The following is a 19,918-nucleotide window of genomic DNA, read 5'->3' as shown; positions in this document are numbered from 1 at the left end:
AGGAGGGGTGGGGGAGGTACCGCGAGGGTGGCCAAATGTCGGCAAAATTATCGCAAAATAATTCTTCCTAAACAATGAGGAAGAAACGTCACATATGGGCAGGGGAGGGGGAGAGCGGAAGTACCGCCAAAGCGCGTCGCCTTATGGAGGAGGGGAGGGGAAGTACCGCGAGGGCGGCCGAATATCAGCGCTCACTTTGCGGTGTTTTGTTTATAATAAAACATGTTAGATGCACCTGTTTCCACTACAGGTATATTATTGTTTAAAAATAATTATAATTATTTTCTTGTACAAATATATATCATTCGTACTATCTCAGACTGGATATAGTAATCCCAAAGGATTTTTGCGTATTGAAACCGAATTTGTCCAAAATTTATGCGTTTATATTTACGTTTATAATTACGTTTATAATTACGTTACAATTTTGAGAAGAATGACGTTAAGAAAGGCCAAAACAAAAATTTTAAGAAGTTTCTTGTGATGAGACAACGTCATAAAACTTTATAACATTAACAACATACAAAAACAACGATGTTGAGAAAATTTATAACATTATAAATGATACAATTTATAATAAATAAATAAAGGCCAACTTAAACGAGCTGTGTTAATTCCAGATGTCAAATAAACTTTATTATTACGATTAATTTAACAATTCAATATATCAACTCACGTATACGTTTCGACTGTACGACAGTCATTTTCAATACATCTATATTTCTACAATTAATTTATAATATTTAATGATAACACATTTAAAACGAAAGATTGGATTTCTATGTCTAAAAGCGTATAAATCGCATGTCGATGATTAGCCTAATTAATGTAATTAATGTCTCCCAATGTTAAAATTTTATTCTGGATCATGTTTCATAAAGGAAATTTTCCTGCTCCGATTTTGTCGTTACTAAGCGAAAAGTGAGGCAGTTTGATTTCTCTATAAGATGATTTCTTATTGAATTCCATAACTTGAAGGTAGTTCGAGTATTAATTTTAGCTATGGAATTTTATAATAATTATTATTTCTGTCGAATCTTCAATTATTATTTATACTTACAAATGTGTACAAGATTTCTTGCTGGTTTATCGTTAAGACTATTATTAGTTGTGTATGTTGATGTGCCAAAGGAACAGTTAAGAATAATCAGTGAACTATAACCATACTGGAAGTACAACTGTCTTACCCCCTCCATGGGTACTAGCGGTCAGAGAGAGATAGTTAAACGGCGACCGTCTGTCTCCTTTTAACATGAATTATCTTAGCTGAAAACATTCGTCTCGATTCGTGTTATGCAAACATACAGTGCAAGTACTTATACCTACAAGTAATGTGCAATTTTGGAAAAGAAGAATGGGAAGAAAGTGCTGCATCCAAAATTGTGAAAATACAAAAGATAAAATGCCGGATTTATCAATGCATAAGTAAATAAAATATTCAATTATTATTACTATTTTCTGATAATACAAATTTCTAAATAATGTTTTAAAAACGTAAAAAAGGCATAAAACCTGTTTAGAAGACGTCTTTTAGAAATAAATTTGTACTCTCTTTTATTAAATTTATTACTTATAATATAGTTATGGTTTATGTGAGTTTTATATAAGATATATATTATAGGTTATGTACTTCTTCATGTAATTGTAAGCTTTTTTTGTCATAGATTCCCACGTAAAGGTACTTCTAAATATGATAAGTGGTTGCAAGCCATTCCACCACATCTAATAACATCCATACAACATAATGCATATATTTGTTGTATGCATTTTTCTAACAACGCTTTTCAACCACCGACACCCAAAGAAAAGAATATGTTAAAAAGAGATGCAATTCCATCAATTTTTAATACAGAATTGGAGGATATAACAGACAAGAATTATGTAAGTGAGACTATTACTTTCTAAATAATAATATATATTTAATATTAAGAACATTATGTACTAATAAATTATTGTACATATATTTTTAGAATTTGTCACATAAAACAAAGCAAGCCATTAAACGAAAATCTGTGGATGTAAGTACTAATGTCTCTCCTAAAAGACAAACATTAGAAAAAGACATGGAGGAGTTAAAAAAGAAAGTGCATGTTCTACAAAAACGTTTATATCGTCGGGATCAGACAATTTATAACATGCGCAATCTTATTGACACATTAAAAGCAAATGACATGCATAATTCGGACCTCGAACAGGTATTAACTGAAAATTTTGATGGTTTAAAACTAGAGTGTATTTTAAATGAATATAGGAATCAAAATGTTGCAAAAACACGCAGACGATATTCACTGCATATGAAACAGTTTGCTTTAACACTATATTTTTATAGTCCTAAGGCATATGAATTTCTTCGAGAAACATTATTTCTTCCTCATCCTTCAATGTTAAAAAAGTGGTTAAGTAATTACGATTGTAATGTTGGCTTTTTAACAGAAGTGTTTGAATATTTACAAACAGAAGTTCCAAAAAAAGAATATTTGAAAAATGTAGCCCTAATATTTGATTCAATGGCTATACGGACACAAATTTTACATGATGTTAAAAATGACAAAAATGTAGGTAACGTTGATTATGGTGGTATCTTAAATAATAATTCTAAAGATTTAGCTACTGAAGCTTTAGTTTTTCAAATTGTCTCGTATACTAATAAATTTAAATGTGCCATAGCATATTTTTTTATTAATAAAATTAATGCTAATGTTCAAGCACAATTAATTCAAATGGCTATTGAAAAATTGTATGACGTAGGTATAACTGTACGTTCCATAACGTGTGATGGAACTAGAACAAATCTCGCAATTTTTACAACACTTGGCTGTATTATTTCTGAAGATAATATGAAAAGTTATTTTGAACATCCATTTAATAAGTCAAATATTTACTGTATATTAGATCCATGCCACTTGATTAAGTTAGCTCGTAATGCTTTAGCTGAATTAAAATTACAAATGATATCAGAACATGGTTTAATCTCATTTCATTTTATAAAAAAATTGCATGAGCTTCAGGAACTAGCAGATTTAAAACTTGCTAATAAACTGAATTATAATCATATTTATTTCAAAAATAAAAAAATGAATGTAAGTCTAGCAGCACAGACATTGGGTAATGGTGTTGCTGATGCTATTGATTTCCTTAGAAGAAGTGGAGAAAAAGATTTCATAAATAGTGAAGCAACAACATACTTTATTCGTATTATTGATAGACTATTCGATATAATGAATACAAGAAACAGTTTTGGTATTGGTTTTAAGTCACCTATGATGAAAAATAACTTACAGTTAATTAAGCAAATTTTTGATGATAGCGTAACGTTCCTTTCAACTTTAAAAATAAATGACAAGAGTATTTTTCTCCATCCTAGAAATACATTTGCATTGGGATTTAAAATGAACACTCAAAGTTATTATAATTTAGCACATGATCTACTATACAAAAAAGAGAACCCTTTAAAATATATCTTGACATACAAGTGTTCTCAAGATCACTTAGAATTATTTTTCTCATGCATTAGAAGACGTGGTGGATGGAACGATAATCCAAATGTCTTACAGTTCAAATGGGCTCTACGGCAACTTTTGTTTGGTAATAATGTTCGTGCTAGTATAAATGCTAATTGTATAGGTGACACTTCTGAAACCTGCTCCATATTACAATTTCGACAACCAAAACGTAATATATATGATAATGATATAGATCAAAATTCACAGGAATCAGAAGCATTTTTAAACACAGTAAATAGCATAAATCTTTCATACATACAAGAAAATATTTTATATTATATATCTGGTACTATTATTCGCAAATTACTAAAGGAAATACATTGCCAACATTGCGTGAATATTTTAATAGAACAAAATGCACCGTGTAATCAATTATACAGTTAATATTGAGAAATATAACTCATTTACAACTTTTGTAAATCGGGGACGACTTTATTATCCGACAAATGCAGTTTTTAAAATTGTAGAAGTTGTAGAGAAAACATTTCGAACAGAATTAACTTTACATGGTATACAACAACCAAATTTTAAACGTAATATTGTGATGAGTACTATACAAACGTTATTACCAAACATTAAAAAAATGTTTACACCTGAACATCCTGTAATTGACAATACAGGAGGCGAAGAGCTTCACGAAATTCAAATTATTAAAATAATAGCAATAAAATATATCAAACTTCGGAGCTTGACTTATTGCAAAAAAATGACAGAGCGATACTTAAAGGATCGTGGAACAAGTCGATCAAAGTTACACAAAACAATTTTATTCTACCACGTATAATTATTTTATTTAACATATGTTTCTAAGAATTATTTTTGTTTAATTTCTTCCCAATTTTAAGTTTTGTGTTTATGTTCTTTTATATTTTAGAAGTTTGTTATTTATGTTTAAATTTCTTATAATTTTAAGAATACTTTATTTACACATTTATTTAAAAAATGTACAAATGTATTGTGATATGTAGATTTTATTTTGTGAATGCAGCGTTTAATTTAATGCACGATCAGTTTCTAAGATATTGCAATACTGCTAAACATATTATTATTAACGTCTTGAAAGTCTTAAAAAAAATTGTACTCTATTATAGCAACTGACTGATACAAATTTGTTTATGCAAATAGAGTTATATATAGAAGTTTTATTTACATAGTGTTCTGCAAATTTTTTTTTATATATACTATATAAATGAGGTATTATTTATAATGTATAACTTAAAATGTTTGTCAAAATAAAAATTTGAGTTATTTACTTTTTTAATTATTATTTATTATGCATTCCTATTTTTATACAGTCTGTTTATAATTCTATTTTATATATATTTATTAATAGCATTTTATAAAATTTATTTTAACATAGCATTAAAATAGTCTTAAGTTTTAAATTAAAAATAGGATTATATACATATTGATCAGATTACTTATTTCAGATTTAATCATCTATTTCAAAGAAGGAAATTTAAGGACACAATTTTCAACGTCTTAAACAACTCTACTCTTGCGACATAATATGGTAATAAAGCAAAATAATGTACAAAAATTATGTTTTTAAAGATCATTCTTTATATTCATATTTATTTTAAAAAAATAATAAGGAAAAGGGTATATAACTAATATATTATATAAAAAAATTAATAATGCGTTTTTGCCTTTTTATATCTGTATTTTATTGTTTCTCAATAAATGTATTTCCAAAAAATTATTTATACATTGCTCTCTGTCTCTGTCTCTGTCTCTGACTCTGTCTCTGTCTCTCTGTCTCTGTCTCTGTCTCTCTGTCTCTGTCTCTGTCTCTGTCTCTCTGTCTCTGTCTCTGTCTCTGTCTCTCTGTCTCTGTCTCTGTCTCTGTCTCTGTCTCTGTCTCTGTCTCTGTCTCTGTCTCTGTCTCTGTCTCTGTCTCTCTCTCTGTCTCTGTCTCTGTCTCTGTCTCTGTCTCTGTCTCTGTCTCTGTCTCTGTCTCTGTCTCTGTCTCTGTCTCTGTCTCTGTCTCTGTCTCTGTCTCTGTCTCTGTCTCTGTCTCTGTCTCTGTCTCTGTCTCTGTCTCTGTCTCTGTCTCTGTCTCTGTCTCTGTCTCTGTCTCTGTCTCTGTCTCTGTCTCTGTCTCTGTCTCTGTCTCTGTCTCTGTCTCTGTCTCTGTCTCTGTCTCTGTCTCTGTCTCTGTCTCTGTCTCTGTCTCTGTCTCTGTCTCTGTCTCTGTCTCTGTCTCTGTCTCTGTCTCTGTCTCTGTCTCTGTCTCTGTCTCTGTCTCTGTCTCTGTCTCTGTCTCTGTCTCTGTCTCTGTCTCTGTCTCTGTCTCTGTCTCTGTCTCTGTCTCTGTCTCTGTCTCTGTCTCTGTCTCTGTCTCTGTCTCTGTCTCTGTCTCTGTCTCTGTCTCTGTCTCTGTCTCTGTCTCTGTCTCTGTCTCTGTCTCTGTCTCTGTCTCTGTCTCTGTCTCTGTCTCTGTCTCTGTCTCTGTCTCTGTCTCTGTCTCTGTCTCTGTCTCTGTCTCTGTCTCTGTCTCTGTCTCTGTCTCTGTCTCTGTCTCTGTCTCTGTCTCTGTCTCTGTCTCTGTCTCTGTCTCTGTCTCTGTCTCTGTCTCTGTCTCTGTCTCTGTCTCTGTCTCTGTCTCTGTCTCTGTCTCTGTCTCTGTCTCTGTCTCTGTCTCTGTCTCTGTCTCTGTCTCTGTCTCTGTCTCTGTCTCTGTCTCTGTCTCTGTCTCTGTCTCTGTCTCTGTCTCTGTCTCTGTCTCTGTCTCTGTCTCTGTCTCTGTCTCTGTCTCTGTCTCTGTCTCTCTCTCTCTCTCTCTCTCTCTCTCTCTCTCTCTCTCTCTCTCTCTCTCTCTCTCTGTCTCTGTCTCTGTCTCTGTCTCTGTCTCTGTCTCTCTGTCTCTGTCTCTCTCTCTCTCTCTGTCTCTGTCTCTCTGTCTCTCTCTTTGTCTCTTTCTCTCTGTCTCTCTGTCTCTCTGTCTCTCTGTCTCTCTGTCTCTCTGTCTCTTTGTCTCTCTGTCTCTGTCTCTGTCTCTGTCTCTCTCTCTTGATATATATATGTACATGATTAAAGAAGATTCTTAATAAATGAAAAAAGGATGCGTGTGCGTGTACTTGCACCTTGGTACTTGGTATATAGAAAATGCATAAATGTTTTTAGAGTGGATAGTATAGCGAGTCACGTGATACGTGCAGTTAGTTAGACAAGAATAGACGGTCGCCATTCAAGTTGTGAATGTTTCCAAGAAACAAATCGCAAAATATTAAAATTATGTGATACACGCTGGCTGTCTCATTATTTATGTGTCGAACGACTTCTTGAATCTTGGGATACAATTAAATATTTTCTTACCGAAATGATTGTAAGGGAAAAAAAAATTCTGGAGAATATCTACTGTCTATGATGAACAACGTTAACTAAAAGCTTATTTTCTTTTTTTAAAATATACTTTAAATTTCTTTAATGCATTTAATGCATTTTTTCAAGCATTAGAAATCAGAATTCATTTATTACAACCAAAATCCAAAAAAATTCTTTTCCAAATCTGCAAAAATTTTTTTAAAAGAAGAGCATTTACAATCATTTTCTGAAAATATTGCATTCTCTCTAAAGGAGAACCAAAAAGATCTTAATGAAGTTACTTTGGGTTCAGAATGTGAGGAATATCTTAACGAATTACTACTGGAAGGTCACGTAGACATTGTTAAAATTATTCGAGAAAATTATTTAACATTTTATGTGACTGCTGCAGAAGAAATTCGTAAAAGATTACCAATAAATGACACATTTTTATCACAATTAATAGTTTTTCAACCATTTGTAAGCTTATTTTATAATAGAGAAACATCATTCTATAACGTTTCTTTCGTCATTAAAACTATTAGCGGTTTTGATGAAGATGCTTTAAAAAAAGAATGGATTGCATTAGAATCAGATTTTACAATGGAATAAAAACAAAGCCTCACTAAATTAAATTTTGATAATGCTTGGAAAGAAATTTTACAACGTCGAGACACCAATAATAATGCTAAATATCCTAATTTAAAAAATGTTATAAATACTATTAGATCGCTTCCAAATTCTAATGCCGATCCGGAGAGAATGTTTTCTCTTTTAAATAATGTAAAAACAAAAAAAACGTAATAAATTTTTGTCGGCTTCTGTTAATGCTATTTGTGTATTTAAATCTGCATTAAAGACGAGGGGAGAAACAGCTATAAACATGCAAGTTAATGAAAAACATTTGTTTCTTATGTCGGCGGACAAATTATATGCTACTGCTGTAAAAAAATAAAAATATTTTAAAGCTACATGCTGCAGACGCTGATGTTGCCGACATACCTGGTCCCTCGTCTTATTAATAATACATTTTATTTAAAAGACGTCATGCTTATAAGCATGTAAGAAAATTGTGTATATAAATATATATACACACACACACATACACATAATATATTTATATGTCGAAGTATATTGTGATGCAATTCACTTTTTATTAATTAATTATATATAATTGACTTTTTATTTCTTTTTTATTTATTTTATTAATTTTTTTATTAATTTTTTTTAATTTTAAATACTTATTTATTTATTTTTATTATTTTATAATTTTAATATTTTTTTAATAATGACATTTCCTAATATACATTTTAAATTTTTTGACGGAAGAAACCACCACCTTCTCGCGGTTTCCGTTGAGCAACAATATGTACGTCGTACATTAGTACAAAATAAATAGGGAATAAAAAGAATAAAATCTTAAACAATATTTATAAATTAAAATATTATTTTATTACAATTATTTCTTTAAAGATAAAAAATCTTTTTTAATAGAAAGGCGTATATATTGGCCAAGAGTGGATTTTTATATATAAAATATACTTATAATTATTAATTATAATTATTATTAATTAATAATTATTTTTAATTAAAATTTTAAATATAAGTTACTTAATTTATATTAATTTTATTAATATTATTTTATAATATTAAATATATTTTTTATATTTTATATTTTCTTTTTGCATATTGGGTCGCATCGCCTACTCGCTATCGCCAGTATTCCGGATTCGCTCGAAATTCGTAGCTCTATTCTATCAAAAGAAAATAAAGGACAAAAGATATATACCTGTCCTCTTCTACATATGTTCGAAGGACAAGGGTTCTCATCTTTTCGGTGCGCTCTGCGCTGCCGACCTACCCCCTCCACTGCAAGATGGCTGTCGCGAAGTGGCTGTCGCGCGTGAAATCTTGCATCACTGCATTCAACTATCTCTCTCTGACCGCTCGAGAACAAAGGAGTTGTACTTCCAGTATGGTTATAGTTCACTGGGTGGTCCTTAGCATCGCGTTCCCCTTCCCCATCTTTCGCTCTCTCATAAAACGCCTCGCGCTATCTCTTCTAAGCGCTCTCGCGATCCTTAAAATTTTATATACTCATATATTCTTTATATCTTTATATTCATTTATATTTTTAAAAATTTTATATCCATTTTATATTATAATTTTATATCCATTTTATATTCACATTTATATATTCACATTTATATACATTTACATACATTTATATACATTTATATTCTTTTAAACACACACACAAATGTATAATACACATTTATTCATAATTAAAAAAATAGTTAATATTAAATTAATATATTCATTTAAAAATTCTCTCTTTCTTCTCTCACGCTCTCCTTCGCTTCATCATCTCTCGCAACATCTCTCTCTCATGCATATACGCCTCTCGCTATCTCTGTCTCTCGCGTTCGCCTCTCTCTCTCTTTCTCTCCTAAGCGCTATCTCTCGCGATCCTTAGCCTCGTAGTCCCTAGCCTCGCGATCCCTAGCCTCTCGGTCCCTAGCCTCTCAGTCCCTAGCCTCTCGGTCTCTAGCGTCACGTTCCTCCTTCCCCGCATGACGTCATCCTCCGCAAGGACCAAGCAACTATTGGGAACTATACGTATAAGAGCTAGGGAACTGTTTACGGGTGGGAGAGAGTGTGGATTGGAAATGCGTGCAAAGAAATTACATCATAATTTAAACTTAACTCTTTTATTCTTTTACATATTTTTTTTCTTACATATTTTTTTCTTACATATTATGAACTAAAAACTAAAGCGACCAGCTCACAATCGACGAGCTGATGCTTGTTGAAGGCGTCGCTAGTGTGTATTACATTTAATACTTCTTTATTATCCTTTACAGTGGACGCGATATTTGAAAATTGCGTAAACTTGATATCGACTGTATTGGTAAATTTAACCAATCGGTCAAAAGTTACATCGATGCATGGATCGAGATCGAACATACGGTGTAACGTCGATTTGATCATCATCATGCATACACTTGAAGATTCAAGACTTATTAACTTGGCGTCGTTAATCGTACGAACACACACTGTTAATGGTCCAACGCTTATAAAACTGTAGGCATCTTTAGAGTCGTTCCGAAGCAGATTCTGAATATTGTGACGTTGCTCGTAGAGTCCCTTCCACGCTTCGAGAGATAGTATCAGTTCCTTTCCTCGATGATCTCCTATGGCGATTCCACGTAACTCGGTGGATCCACTTTGATACCAATTTCGAGGAATTTAAATCCCGTAGCTGTCAATGCATATCATTTGCATAGTATACGAACCGCATGAGGCTTTAATGAAAAGCTGTAAAATGAAATTAGTTTAAAAATAAAACAATTTGTAAAAAATATAAAGACATAAAATAGAAAAAGTTAAACTTACTTGTCGCATTTGTTCTCAAACGATGGAGTTTCATCACAATTCGGTATGTAATTATTCACATGTCTGCCGGAGCCGCTGCTTCTTTCGGTGGAGTACATTTTTTTTTTTCTACGTTATTAAAGTGAAACCACCAGTACGAACGGTTAACGCGACACTGATCGTATAAAGAAATTAATCGAGTGTTGTACATGACGCTTATTTTTAAAAGTAGTGGGGTAAATGTGGTGGGAGATTCTAGAATACTATTGGCGCTATGAAATTTAGGAGAAGGGGAAACGGCGCTCGGATAAAAAGAATTCTTAGAAACGATTCGTGAGGAAAGGATTGGGGAAGGGGAATAAGAGATAAAACACATTATGTTTAAATATTTTATTTTTCCAAATCTTGCAATTCTTTCTGGCGTTGCGACCACCAGTTAAATATTTTGAATACATTTTGTAATGCGCAATTCTTAACATGTTTTCCACATCGCATAGTGTTTTTAACATCTAGATTATTTAGAGACTCGATATCGTCGTAATCAGCATCCAAGGTCTCAATAATGAAACCGTTTCCCGCATCATCCAATATATCGGCTAACCATTCTCGCCTTTCAAGTCCTTTTACATATACGAGAATGGATTCTTCTTCTTCTTCATGTGGTCCACCAACGATAGCTGTTGTAATCAAACGCTGAGCCATGCTGTATGGAACGTTTCCATCTACCCATTGCAATCCATGATGATTTCGAGTCAACCATGAGGCTTGGTGTCTCTCCGATTTTATGAGCACACCCCATGGTACAGGACATGCGAAAAAATAATGTGATAAAATAAATCCTCTTCTCAGGATTGCCGCTTCCTTTACAATGAATTGTTTATTGAGGATAAACCCCTGTAGATCCACAAACGTTGGTACGGACATGACGAAATCTCTCTTCGATGTATCAATTAAAAAAGAAGAATGACAACCATCACTTTGATTTATATTCTGCTATGCTTCCCCCTCTCTAAATTGTTGGTGCATTTAGGTGATTTTGCGCACAACGTTGGTCAACGGGTTGTACTGGATCACGCGATCATGTATGATGAGACAGTACGCAGAGGTATTCATCGGCACGTTTTCCTTACACTCAAATTCCAATCTCACATCCACGGTTACGCTATTGATCGATTCGTTTTGTCGAGAACAATCGATGATTACGAATGGGCCGTTACGTAAAAACATTGAGACGGTGAGACTCGGCTCTAGATACTCGTATCCGTAATAGTTTTTGCAGAAACGCGCATACGTGTCGTACAGAATTGACCATCTGTTTTTATCGAAGTCCAGATTCATGTCGCGTACGGATAACATTCCGAGTTCAGATAGAGTTTCACGTTGGTCAATTTACAATCGTCGAATCGACTCATATCCTCAGACATGACATTCTTCCGGCCTGTCTGCAGAGCAAAGATAACGTATCGTGGTTTCTCCAGCTGAGTCGCGGTTTTAATGGCCCACGAATGCTTGGTTGTACGCTGCAATAAACTCATACAGATCCCACGAGCGAAAACCCATGCTGAGGTAGCGTCCGCTTTCCAGAGCGCGCAGCATAGACAGCTTCTTAATCTCGCTCAACAACACATGTGGCATTCGCCATTGTATCTTGAATATGTTGATCACAGGCTCCAGCGTCGAATCTCCAACCAGACAATTGATGTCGTTGCGCGATCATATTAAGATCAACTCGTGACGAGCGTTAATCACCACTCGTCTGTAATCCTCGCAAAATCCCAATAACATGTAGAGCGGCACGCAAAAATTGAAGTTTCCATTCACAGTAGTCGGATCACTCCAGCTGGCGTTTCTCATAATCACGCTTCTATCGGATGATATCGTTACATAGTTTTTGAGCATACTTGTTATTCCCACGTTTCTGTTGCGATCAATCTCCACGCCATCGAGTTCATATCGAATCTCATCAAACATGAATGCGACGCAATTTTTTCCCAGTATCACATCAGATCCTTCGGCTGGTCTATTTATCCTTAATTCTCCTTCGATGTATAGAAAACTGTCAAACGGCAACGTATACAGATCCTGTTGTTGTATGGGTATTCTTATCTCATCACTGTGTCCGAACGTGGTGTTGGCGAACGGGTTGTACGTGTGAGTCTCAATTTTGACGATGCGATCGTCGAAGATTGGCTCTTCCCCGATGTTGAGGATGTCGGTCATTGTTCAGATATTTCGCACCGCGAATCCCAAAGATTGTAAAAACGCAACGTTTGATGCGTTCAGTTTCTTTTTCTTGGCGCAACCGGATGATTGGATATTAGCGAATGTGGACGTTGTTGTTGTCGCTGGCTTCGTAAAGATTGTGTTATCTCTCGTGTCTTTCGATCCGTTCAACACAAGCATCTCATACGCCGCACACGTACGTTATCGCTGTCGTCGTCGTACGTGCAATCTAATGGTGATCTCTTCTCCTCGAAAATCGAGCAATCGTCTGTCCTGGTCGACAACGCGTAACGTTAAATCCGTAATGCTCCGCGCGATGATCGGCAAGTAAAGGATGTGCGCCGGTGTTTCCGATATCTTATATCCTGGTGGTACCCTCGGTGAAAATTCATGTATCGTATGAACGAGTTTGCCGTTGCTGTACGCGCCCGCGGTCACGTTACACTCTACGCGGATAATGTTCACGTTGATAATGTTAATCGGCATGTCCGACTCGTACCATTTTCGCGGCTGCAGTATACGGTTCGAGAATCCCAGCAGCGATCCAATGTTGTTAGGCTTGTTAAAATTCATTCTGTAGGCGCATTTGATCTCACTCCTCATCGTATTGTAATTAGCGCGGAGCACTATCGGGTATTCTTCATCTTCAAAGTCACCATTGTCAATGTGTTTTTTATCGTCATCACGAACAGCGTGTCGCGGACGTTTTCGTGAAATTGCATGTTTCAAAAACTCATGTATCGCTTGCAGCTCGTATGATCCCTCGGGAATCGTAATTTCCGCGTCATCTTTGCCAAAGTAAAATTTATTATTCGAGGAATTCACGTTCGATATCGTGTGATAAGTCTCAAAATCCGCTAGACTGAGTTCGTATTCATCGTCGCTCAAATCTATGGCGGGAAAGTAGTTTGCCGCGAGGACGCTACTCTTTCCAGTCAGCGTGAATGTCATAGACATATCGGCAAAACTGTTTAACGAATACTGAGTTGAATAATGCAATGTCCGTCTTTAAATTCACGTGTATCGACCGTTCGGAGAAACTGCAAACACAATTGTCCACAGATGCTCTGATCATAAGTTTGAACAGGTGTGTGATTGTACTGTATCTTTGTCACATTCCGCCCGAAATATTGCACCAATTCATTCGGTGGTCGAAGATTGCCAAAACTGTCGAAATATATAGCGCGATTCCCCCTCTTTGCGTACGCCACCCAATAAGTACTCGATCCTTTAGCGTTATTCAAATTTATGATGCTGCTCTCGTTTTGATATATACCACCGATCGGTAGCGAATCACGCATGAAAACACCTCTAAAGTATGGAATGCGCATACGTTTTGCCAGTTGTAGCAATTGTATGTTGGTAGTTACGCCCTGTGGCATTTTTAGCGTCTCTTTGACGTTTTTTTTCCCCTTTTTTCTCGTTGAAACTCCTCGTCCGTGTTTGTATGGAGCGAGATACAATCCGTGACCTTCCATGGCGCGATTGTGACGTAGCATCTCTTGCAACTGACGTTGTGCAGCTTTTCCGTCGTTCACCATCTTTGCTACACCAGCCGCTCCACCAATCATGGATCCAAGCGCGCCCAACATTGGTAGAATTGGCAATATGCCACCGCGTTTCGATACCGGAAGTATCCGTTTCTTCGTCGTCTTTTTCTTTGTCTTCGTCTTCGTCGTCGTCTTCAGGCCCATACCGAGCTTCGTCTTGGTTTTCACCGCTGCCCAGACAGCTGTGGCGGCGGCTCTTTCTCCGAGAGTCGAATCTCTCGCAATGATACGAGTTCGCGCTTTGTCGGCGAGTATCTTATCCGCCACGTGTCTCTCGGTGAGATCGTTGCTCCGAGAGTACGCAATATCGTGTTCACGTCACGCCGTGTCCAATGGGTTGATACCTCGATCGCCTCTGGCTAATCGCTTTTGTAGCCGCGTGCCCGGACCACAAAACTGATAGCCGGGGATATGGAATTCGATTGGAAGTGCGTTTATTGCGTGATTTAATAGTCCTCTACCTATTTTTTTCGTTGACATTCGCTGCAATCCTTTATCATCGGCGATGGACCGTCGATGTGCGTTCGCTGCCACGGTCGATTGTAATGTTCGAAACAGCGGCGACAGGCCTGAATCTCTGGATCCGCCTTTATGTGTTCCGGAAGCTTGTCCCACACGTAGTGGATGTGATTTTCACATTGCAGTAAAACTGCTTTTGGCACAAATTGCAGCTGTTCGGCGCTTAAACCGTGAATATCGGAAGCACTTGTTAGCAGAACAAACATTTTTTCGTTACTGAGCGATTCGTGGTTCCGCGCAGCAATAAATAGGCAAGCGTTCGATTCAATCGGGGAATGGGAAAATGAGATTCGTGCGACAACCTTTGACGATACGCGTGACGAATTGCGACGACAGATTACGCTCGGTGGGGGCCAACGCGGAGATGCGCAGACATGGTACGATGTTGCCGACTACTATACGCGCGATCGTATGCGGCCCCTCGAATTGCGGTAAAACTAACGTCTTGATTAACATTAGTTTGATAGAAAGCCCGCACGGTATTTGCTTCGAAAACGTGTACGTGTACTCAAAGTCACTGCAACAGCCGAAATATCGGTATCTAGAGAATTTGTTGACGTCGATCGAAGAAATCGGCTACTTTACATTCTCCAATAACAGTGACGTCATTCCACCGAGCGAGGCATGTCCAAACTCGATTTTCATCTTTGATGACGTGGCGTGTGACAAGCAAGATACGATAAGAGAGTACTTTTCAATGGGACGCTACTCGAACGTTGATTGCTTCTATCTCTGTCAGACGTACGCGAGAATACCAAAACATCTTATACGCGACAACGCGAACTTACTGATCTTGTTTAAACAGGACGGTACCAACTTGAAACACGTGTACAACGATCATGTGAATACCGACATGTCGTACGAAGATTTCAGTAAATTATGTCGTATTTGTTGGCAACAAAAGTATGGATTCCTAGTGATAGACAAGGACAGCTTGCTTACAAACGGGCGATACAGAAAAGGATTTAACGAGTTTGCGATACCGCAAAACGATTAGTCGCTGCCGATATTCTGTCGAGAAGAGTGAAACGCGAGCACTCTGCAGACATGGCTGATAACCATAACATTCGCGAGCGTGAAAAGATTGCGAAGGAAATTGTGAAAACGAGCGAATCGATCCGTAAGAAACATCGTGCTTTAAAGACTGGTAAGATCGATGACGATATCGCAGTCAAGACTCACTTTAAACCTATTATCGAACCACTACAAAAGATTGTCGACAACGCGAGCTTGATCGCAGTGAAATACGAACCTGAGAGTAAAGCTGACGTGAAAATTAAAACGTTACCCGCTGTTAAGCGGTATGAGGAGGAGGAGGAAGATGTGACACCGAAAAAGAGAAAACGACCAAACACAAATCGCTCATCGACACCACGTACATCGGACGGATTTTTACTGGATGAACCACCGATAAGCTCTACACCGTCCACCTCTACACAGTCCGCGACAACGAGAATCCTACCATTTACAATACCCGAATCACTCGCAAACGAAAATGTTTTCGAAACCACAAGCAATTCACTTGAAACATCCGTTCGAAACACGTTACAAACGTCGGAAGGTCAAGAAATGTTGCGGGAGCACTTCGGACCACTGGGACAAAAATACATGGGCGCTCTCCTCGGTGGCGATAAAAAAAACGAGATCGATCACGTATATGGTGTCTATTTCGAAAAAGATGGAATGTTGCTCGGTAACAAACGATTTGACATGGATAAATATGATTCTATAATTATAGACAAAGTAAAATACATTGGTACACCTGGATTATACGAGCTAGTCTTCAAGAGGATTCCCGATGATGTTATTTACACGGAAGACGATTTGCAAAAATACAAGAGCATATTATTGGCGACGAACGCGCATAAACGCAAATATGAAGCGCAAGGTCAATTACGGAGCAACAGAGGATACAAATACAAACAAATAATCGCACCGTTGATGTCAATTGAAAAGAAAAAATCCGGAAAGGGTGTATTCATGCCTCAAGCGATGACGCTAACCGACAATAAAATCGATTACGTGCACTGGGACGACCCCAACGAGCTAGTGGATCGGGTACGATTGCTCGATGCTTTGCGCCGAGCTGGCCACAACGCTCACGACAACGAGATCCTGTCGATCATCGAAGAACTTCGCGAAGCAGGCATTATTATAAATTAAACGGGGTCTCGGCAAAACTAATCAGTCGATCGGCGTCATTCGCATCGAAAAATGTCTATCAACAAATTTGGATTATTCGAACGGAGAAATGATGCAACTGGCACAAGCGATCATTGGGATAGATTAGTGAGAAGTTACGTGCGCGGAAACGCTCTGTGTCGTGTCGCTATAGACTATGATGCAAGATCGCGCAAGATTCGTCGTGTAGCGCAACCTGAAGCTGACACTGATGCTGTCAACAAACTTTATGTGGAATCCTGCGTTAAAAGATTGATGAATCAACAGAAAGAATCAGATGAGAAGCTGACTTCGTTCGAGAAGGACGTGCGAGCAGTACAGACTGCGATAAACGAACTTCAACGTACAGCTAATGCTAACTCAAAAACGACTATCAACCTGAATGAACAGCAGTGAACGGGTTAGGAGCGGCTATCGAACGGTTATCGAACGGCTACGAACAATTATCGAACGGCTACGAACAATTATCGAACGGCTACGAAGGATTATCGAACTGCTATCTAACTACAATGAGTGGTAGTGGTAGTGAACGGCCTAGCAACAGCTGCGAACGAGGGTACGAACAACTCAAGCAGGGTTGCGAACGAGGCTACGAACAAGTCATTAAAGGCTACATACAAGGCTACTATCAACTCAGGAACGGCTGCGAACGGGTTAGGAACGGTTGCGAACGGGTCAGGAACGGCTACGAACGGGTTAGAAACGACTGTGAATAAGGCTGCGAACGAATCAAGAACGATTTTCGAATGGGTCAAGAACGGAAGTAAACAACGCATGAACGGTTATGAACGGCTCAAGAACGGGTCAAGAACGGCTACGAACGGCTCAAGAACGGGTCAAGAACGGCTACGAACGGCTCAAGAACGGGTCAAGAACGGGTCAAGAACGGCTACGAACGGCTCAAGAACGGGTCAAGAACGACTATTAACGGCTCAAGAACGGCTACGAACGGCTCAGTAACGGAAATGAGCGATAAAACAAGCAGCAGTAAACGAAGATCGGGAAAAAAAACCGACGAAGCGATGAAACAACATAGTTTGGAGAGACGGCAGTTGGTGAAAGAACTGCACACGCCGGCGAGAAAAAATTTTTCCCGAAGACATGTCATAGTGCGAGGATACGATGATCTGTGGCAAGCCGACATCGTCGAGATGCGTCCGTATTCTCGTTTCAACAAAGGTTATCACTACATACTCACCATCATCGATGTGTTGAGCAAGTACGCGTGGGCCGTACCACTCAAGAGTAAAGGTGGAAGCGAGACGGCTGACGCTATCGCCGAAATAATTCGAGATAGCAAGAGATGCCCAAAAAACATGCAAACTGATATGGGGAAGGAATTTTACAACGCTGACGTGCAACGGCTTATACGGAAACATAACATCAATCATTATTCTACATATTCGGTAATGAAGGCATCGGTCGTCGAGCGATTCAATCGTACGCTGAAGAACGACATGTGGAAGATGTTTACGCTGAATAGAACTTACAAGTGGATCGACGCCTTGCCGTGACTCGTATCGGATTATAACGCGCGCAAGCACCGAACAATCGCATGCGACCCGTCGACATCACCCCCGCGATCGCTGATAAACTTTTAAAAACGGTATATAGTAACATAAAGATTGCCGCTCCGGCGAAATTTAAAGTAGGTGACTCGGTACGCGTTAGCAAGTACAAGAAACTTTTCGAGAAGGGTTACACGCCAAATTGGACGACGGAGGTTTTTAAGATTGTTAAAGTGCAGCGTACTAATCCCGTAAGCTATCTACTCGAGGACTATCGCAAAACATCTGTCGCTGGAGCGTTTTACGAGTATGAGTTGCATCGCGCGAATTATCCGGACGTGTATCTTGTGGAGAAAGTACTGCGCAGGAGGGGTGACGAGGTTTACGTGAAATGACTGGGATTTGACAATTCACACAATTCTTGGATACATAAGGACAATGTGATTTAATTCATATAGACTATTTATTTTAAGAAAAATATAATGTGTACAACGTATAAAATATATAAAAATATACATGAAATATATGAAATACAAAATCTTTATTAATACATCCTTTCCTTTAATCGTTACAATATATTACACATATGTTACATAACAATATCTCATACACACATACACACACACATTATACTACATTATATTTTATAAGGGTATCTGGTAATGTCCCCATGGTAATGTGTCGGTCGAATCAGATATAATATACCGCTTATCGTCGTACGAACTTAGAGCAATTTTTGTCTCGCGGATGGTATACACTTCGTGCAATTTCGATCTAATACATGACTGCTGACGTGTCATTTCAATCTCGTCATTCAGGCACCGCGTATAATCGTCGTTATACTACGCGCTACGACATTACTTTTGACACCTTTTGTTTTTTTAGTGTCTTTTTTGCCGTCCACCCTCACCGTGTACATTTTTGCTCTAAGCCCGACGAATTCGGTCATTATCGCGCCATTATTCTCGTCTTTCATCAAGCCTGGCACCTTTTTGTTTGCATGCGCTATACCGTACGCGTTGTCAATTGGATAATCGCTCGTATCGAATCTAGCGATATCGCGTTTCATATTCTCGTACACATCGTCGCACTCGATGTGATATATTAAACTGTCGGTGTCGGTGTACATTATCCGACATCTTTCACGATAGAGCGGTGACATTTACTCATAGTGAAATTCGTATAGACACACTTTCGATATATCGAGGATACACATACCAACATAGATTGGTTTGTTAAATTTTACTTCTAGTTTACGTAATTCAACGGCGATTAAATTTTCCGAAAAGACGCTCCTGCTATGGAAATTTGGTTTCGCGATCATCGCTTCCGCACCGTATCGTCCGTCCCACTTTGTCAATAATTTTACATCTACATGATTTCGAACGTTTTCCATAGTTTTGCCGAATACCGCGTTGTTCATCAATTTGTACAAATTTTTGTCAAAATCATTTTTCGCTTGTGTTCTAAATTTCGTATTGAGTTCGATGTAATCGCGGAGCCATGCAGATTGAGTAAATTGTAATACGCGATGTATCTTTACGATACGAAGACCGTGACGTGTACACTGCTGCAGGTTGCGATAATGTATGACGTAACGCTTCTTGTCATATAGCGTCGCGAGGAGCTTATCTTCCCGCTTGCCGGGCGGCTTGTCGCGCGTCGGACAGAACGGTAGGTCAATGTGTGTGTTGTGTTTATTTTGTGGGTACTCTAGATCAACCTCGAGAATATAACCTGTGAGCGAATCCGG

The 19,918-nt window shown here is 37.8% G+C and overlaps 1 protein-coding gene across 1 annotated transcript; it reads left to right on the top strand.

Moving 5' to 3' along the window:
* The first annotated feature begins 15,523 nt into the window (after positions 1-15,523).
* Positions 15,524-16,639, top strand: LOC145946418 (uncharacterized). Its single transcript, XM_083056039.1, has one exon. The coding sequence runs from the start codon at positions 15,524-15,526 to the stop codon at positions 16,637-16,639; it is 1,116 nt and encodes a 371-aa protein (XP_082912165.1).
* The last annotated feature ends 3,279 nt before the right edge of the window (positions 16,640-19,918 follow it).

Source organism: Prenolepis imparis, unplaced genomic scaffold (genome assembly GCF_030444845.1).
Source record: "Prenolepis imparis isolate NDT839.2.m4 unplaced genomic scaffold, iyPreImpa1.0 SCAF_16, whole genome shotgun sequence".
Taxonomy (NCBI): domain Eukaryota; kingdom Metazoa; phylum Arthropoda; class Insecta; order Hymenoptera; family Formicidae; genus Prenolepis; species Prenolepis imparis.
Note: the sequence above shows the minus strand (reverse complement) of the source record. Positions and strands in the feature narration are given on the sequence as shown.